This window comes from Citrus clementina, unplaced genomic scaffold (assembly GCF_000493195.1).
Source record: "Citrus clementina cultivar Clemenules unplaced genomic scaffold, Citrus_clementina_v1.0 scaffold_1, whole genome shotgun sequence".
In the NCBI taxonomy this organism is placed as follows: Eukaryota; Viridiplantae; Streptophyta; class Magnoliopsida; order Sapindales; family Rutaceae; genus Citrus; species Citrus x clementina.
The window spans coordinates 3,977,406-3,983,510 of NW_006263303.1; the positions used below are offsets into that span (position 1 = coordinate 3,977,406).

General features: G+C 36.7%; 1 protein-coding gene across 1 annotated transcript; it reads right to left on the reverse strand.

Annotated features, from left to right (window-relative positions):
- Positions 1-1,677: 1,677 nt before the first annotated feature.
- LOC18055486 (probable beta-1,3-galactosyltransferase 12) lies at positions 1,678-6,105 on the reverse strand. Its single transcript, XM_024177529.1, is given in 9 exon segments — positions 1,678-2,525; positions 4,184-4,326; positions 4,677-4,790; positions 4,899-5,007; positions 5,092-5,174; positions 5,263-5,317; positions 5,320-5,414; positions 5,525-5,657; positions 5,660-6,105. Coding segments are annotated over 9 exon segments (1,089 nt in total). The 5' UTR covers positions 5,928-6,105; the 3' UTR covers positions 1,678-2,436.

Below are 6,105 nucleotides of genomic sequence, written 5' to 3' on the forward strand. Positions count from 1 at the left end.
CGATAACTTAGCTTAGAGCTGTCTGAGATATGCCTCTCCAGCTCTTGCCAGTTTCTCTCTATCAGCATATTTAGTTCTTCCAAACACTACAGAAATGGATCCTCTGCGAAGATATGAGGTACCAATTAGCAAATCCGATGCGAAATTTGATGTTGCACCGAACCACAAAAGTATTTTTAAGAAAAATATTGATCATTAGATGCAGTTAATTTCCGAAGTACCGTCTATGGAAGAAGGTAACATGATACATATGCATATTTTCTAGTGTATTAATTACGATTTTTGTTACTTATTAAAACTGCTTTTACAAATTTCTAGTCATTTGTTTTTAACATCTCGTGTTCCAAAATTTATCATCGCTAGTTTTTTAATTTGGCTTTGTCTCTTGACTCGCTTTCTCCGTATTTTTCAACATTTTTTTTCAGCATTGTCGTTTTTATTGTTCCAATCATGCTATTGTTATTTTCTACATTTTTCACCACTTTAATGTTCTTATTACTTTTTGACATTTTTTTTTTCTAAACCTTTCTTTTAATTTTTGGAAAATACTAGTTATCCCGAGTCAAGCTCTAGGTCAAACCCCGAAAGTAATAAACGGCGTCATTTCAATCCCTTTTTTTTTTCTTTTATTCTTCATAAAACGACGTCGTTTTAGCTTTTTTAAGGCAAAATCAACAATAGTCCCAAATTGCTCTCTTTCTCTTCCTCTCACAACAGCCCCAAATTGCTTTCTATTTCTCTTCGTCTCACAGCCCATTTCTCCTTCTATTTCTCTGTTTCTCTTCCCATTCGTTTCATCGGCACCATCATGCATACCCAACCATCGGCACCCACCACCAAAATAAAACAACAAATTCTTTGCAAACGACTTTCTCATAAACTTGACAAGTACAAACCGTTTTAATAAGGAATATTGGCCTACATGCACAATATAGGGCATCTAGAGATGTAATTAATACTTAGTCCAACAAATTACACAATAGCCAAAATTAACAATGGCACGTGAGCATATAATTCACCAACAAATTGCACGACAATCTTCTATTCACTGCTAAAAGCTAACTAGTTTCCCTAATATATATAAGAAAAACTAATTTTGCCAAATTCAAGTAAAATTCAAGTTTCGAAAATAAGCTGCTGCCAAAGAAGATAGGACCTTAGCTATTGGGAAAGCAACGTAGAATCAAAACTCAACTTTCAAGGGTAGATGTTGAAACTCAATCTTCTGTTAGAAAATTTTCGCAGCTACCATAAATGCCGAAACTCATCCTTCAACGACAATGCCGACACTCATCCTTGTTCAAACTTCCCTTTTTGTCTTTTGGTGGTGCTGATGGTTGGGCATATGTGATGGAACCCTCTGTGATGGTGGCTGCCAGGCTAATGACTGTCAGTGTGGTGGGTGCCAATGGTTGGGTATGCGTGATGGTGGCCGTGAAACGAAGCGGAAGAGAAAGACGAAGAGAAAGAGAAAGCAATTTAGTACTGTAACAATTTAGGACTATAACAATTTAAGACTGTAACCAAGATAAAATAACATCGTTTTAGCTTGAATGAAAGGACAAAAAAAAGATTGAAACGGCGTCATTTATTGCTTTCGGGATTTAACCTAGGGGCGCCCTTAACGTTCTAACACTGATTTAATATTTCTCATTTTTTTTTGTTATACTTTTTTCATTTTCAATATTTCTCATCATTTGTGCATTCTTGTCACTTTTTTATTACTTTTTCAATATTTCTCTTGACTTTACAATCATCCTCGTTCGAAGATCAATTCTTTTTTAATCATATTTTCAAGACATTCTCATTACTTTTGCACCATTAATTTTGTATTATTTTCTCTAACATATCATATACTTTTTCAACCCTTTATCATCACATTCTATTTTCTCATCACTTTTTTCACATTCTTCAGATTTTTTATCAGCATTTACCATCACTTGTTCAACACTTTTTACGACATTCTATTTCCTCGTCACTTTCTTTACTTATGGATGACTCTCCTAACCTTTTCAATATTTTCATTTCAAGGGACATCCAAAAGCCCCTCTAGAACAAATAATGTACATCACAACACCTGGAACCAGTCCTATCAAAATTTACAGTGAAAGAACCAGCATTATACATCAGACTACTACAAATGAGCAATAACCCCTATAAACCTCTCCAAATGCATTTTCCGTACACTTAAATTGGCCAGCACCAGCAGCACCTTCTGCAAATGCGTTGATAGGTTCTGTACCATAAAAATGTTTTAAGATAGCAATAAGTGCAGCAATTAGGTATTGGAATGGAATGCTTTTAGTGGAAGACATTGCTTCTACTACAATAAGCATCAAGTAAGGCAGAAAAATCAAAAGGGACCATTCTGGATGTAGCCTTAAGAAATTCATCTCATCTGGCCTAGCAAGTGGCACGCAAGGTTTCAGTTAAAAATTATCTATCATCTGGTGGCAATGTAGGACTCTTGGAACACATACTGATATTGTGAAGCTCCTTCATTCTGATTGCTGGATTGCATAAACCTGAATATAATGATACTTCAGTCATCAGGGAGGATTCAAAAGTTAATTTTACAGAATAATTAAATTCCTGTACACTCTCTTCTTAAATTCTTAATTAAAGAATTTTAAATCCAATTCAGTCATCATAGAGGATTCAGAAGGATCAAAGAAGGTTCTAGGCTTGTGGGCTTTGTCGGTGCATGTGTGGAGGCTGTGCCACCAGAAATTGGGCTTGAGAAGTTTTGATTAAAGCAAGAAAGTAACTCTTTTACTATTCTCCGTAGCATTGTTTACTCATGAAGAACTTTCAATGGAAGCAAAGTTAATCAGCAGAAGCACTATGAGCATCAATGAATTGTTTTGGAGATGAGAGGGAGAAAAAATCAAGTGGCAGAGGACTTGCAATTAAGATGAATATGCAAGATTTCAGGGATCGTCACTGTAGCATAATGCATTGTCCAGTGTGCTTCAAACTCCCTCTAAACCATCAGCTAAATAAGTAATGTAATAGAAAATGTGAAAATATGCATAATCACCAGGCATCAAATTTGTTTTTAGGCCCCATGAGTCTCAAGCTCCTCTAATCCATCAACTTAAAAAGAAAGATAAAAATAATAAAGAAGGAACAACTTACTGAAAAAGCTATCCTGGCTATACGTGATAAAAATGCCAGACAAAAGTTTTTAAAAAGTAAACGAAATCTCTTATTGCTGAAGATGTGTTTCATTGTATTCCAGCCCACAACAAATGTTTGGGAATCTTGCAGTGAACTGGTCATCAGCATCTGAAGATTCGATGTCCAGTTGTGGACCCAGCAATTGACCACTTCAAAGTTTAGACAACATATGCAACATATTGATGGGTCCACATGTCCCCAACATTCTAAGGCACTTGGATTATTGGATGCTAGATTTCAAGAGCCAGGGTTGTGGCTCCATACAGCGGGGTTAAGATTTTGGTGGAATTGAATAACAATCAATCATGGAGAAGCGCTACCCCAGGATGCAAGCAACCTTTCTAGCATCTAGAGGATCCCTCGCTAAATGGGCTCCTTCCTCATAATCATCATCCTTATTATAATAACAATCAAATTAGGAGAAAAATTCTAAATAGGATCTGTGCTTGCAAGTTGGAATGGGCAGAGGGTCTTGTCCAGAGTGTTATAGGTAGTGTGGTTGTCGACCTTGATATCCTTGGGACAGCCATCCCACCTCGTCATATTCCTAAGGTACGTGTAAAATTTATAACATTATCATGACTTGTTATGGGCTAAAAAAACCTGTATTCGATGGGTTTAGATTTCCTTTTTCCTCTTGCTAATATCTGTAATTAACTCTGCTCGAAAATTTGAAAATTGTGCATTTCCCCTCAAGCTCAACCTTACTTCACACCATCTCATCAACTCAATGTAATACAAAATCATCACAAACCTACAGAACCCTAACAATTGGTGGTCCATCAATCTCACGACTTTTAAGAGAGACCTTCATATTTCATGTGTAAAGAATACATGATCATCAGAACTTAAACAGAAAGCATGATTTTCAAATCTTAATTTTATATGTACCGAAATCACATATCAAGATAGTTCTTTGAGAAAGCAAGAAATCTAATTACAGCAGGGCATGTGATAATAAGAAACATAATTACAGCAGGGCAAGTGATAAAAATTGTGTTACCTGAGCACTTTGGAATATCCCACACTGCTATAGATGTGGAAGTACATCTAGGATCACATATTGCTCTGTTATCTTCGTGGTGGACGTTCATAGCAAGCATCCATGACCCGATAGTTACATCCTCATTACTGAACATTCTCAAACTGAAAAGCAGAACATATCTATTAACAAAAGCATAAAAGGAAGAAAGATTACAAAATAAAACTGAAAGAGAACAGAGAAGGCATTATTACATAAACAGTAGAGCAAGTCAAATTAACATTTTGAAGGAGAAAAAATCTCAAAATGTATGCAATGAGAACTTTTTATCCCAACATCATAACAGGGAAAATATATAAAATAAATTTCATCTGGACACATGAAATTTTAGCTTTTCGTTGGTTCTAATGGATATTTTCAGTCATTTGTCAGTACAATCTTAAACTAATAGGTAAAAGAAGATAAGCAAATGTGAATGTATGAAGACCAATGAAAACTTTATCCAAAAGCACACCTGTTATTTCTTGCAGCAGCTAATGAAGCCACCACATATGCAGACAGAACATATATAGGACCATAAGCATGCAAGAAGTATTCATTTCCAATAAGGTGCCCTGATTTTTCATACCTGAAATTTTCAAAATTATAAATAAACTAATAAAATAATTAAAAAAATGAAGAAAAAAAATATAAGATATCTGAAAGATAACAGTTTTAATAAGCAAAACCCATATACCACTTCATTTTAGGGTCAGTGATCACATGTCCTTTCTTCATACAACCAATGCAAGTCAGCGGATTGCTACGTTCCTTGGCAAGAAGAGTTGCAAGGCGATCTGAAGAAGCTGAAAGAAAATAAATTTATAATGTCACAACACATTTATAAGAGTCACAGAATGCATGATGCATATCTTCATTATTTCAGATACCAAGGCGCAAATAAATGTCATCATCAGCTTTGACGTAATAAGCTGCTTCAAAAAGCAGGAAAGCTGCTCTAAAATAAGCCAACCTAACAATAGCAAAAATGAAGAAACCAAATTACCAAAGAAGCCACCGTTTTTTTAGATCGAAATAACAAAGAGAACTTCACCTCTTACGTTTTATAAGGAAACTTTAAATATTCTTCCTGAACATCTATGAGTTTAAAATCTCGTACTTATCAATCTCTTTCTCAAGCTGTGCCATCTTCTTTGCATCTTTAGATTTCCCAATTACAAACCGAAATGCTATCCCGGTAGCTTGCTCTAATCTATAAAATATACGACAAATTAAACCAGCATATTCTCCCAGTTATTAAACCAACACCCCCCCCCCCCCCCCAAAAAAAATTCTTTGATAAAATAAATGAAGCATTTATACCTTAAGAGTCCATCCGGGTCAGAAGGGAACCACGTTCTTCGAAGAGCGGCCCGGCGATCAGCTGAAGCGAAGCCGGTTTGAATTCCAACAAACCCGAGAAGCTTGGGGCGATCAAGGAGAGCTCCATTATCGCGGAGTCGGATAGAGAGTAGAATGCACGGAAAGTGTCTTCGGATCTACCGCAACGGTAGACGGGTAGGGGACTGGGGCGGCGGACGGCGTTGACGGCAAAGGTTATGACAGCGAGGTCGAAGAAGATGGAGAGGAGTGAAAAGAGGAGAATGGGCAGTGATATTTTAGAATTAAGTTTATGGAGCTTTTGATCTTTGGCTGAGTAGGATGAGTTTGTGGTGGTGGAGGTGGGAAGAGCTGAGGAGTTGTGGCGGTGGGAGAAGAGTGGCATTTCGGCGAATTGTGAGTTGAGGCAGGGAAAATGTTGGGGAAACGTGATTGGTGAAAGGATTTGTCGTTGTTTCTTCTAGCTTTATACCACTGGTTTCAAAGTAGAGTTTCTTGGAAGCGACGCTCCTGAGTGAATACTGACACCGCGAGGCTGAAGCTCCCTTCCTTAATACCATTTT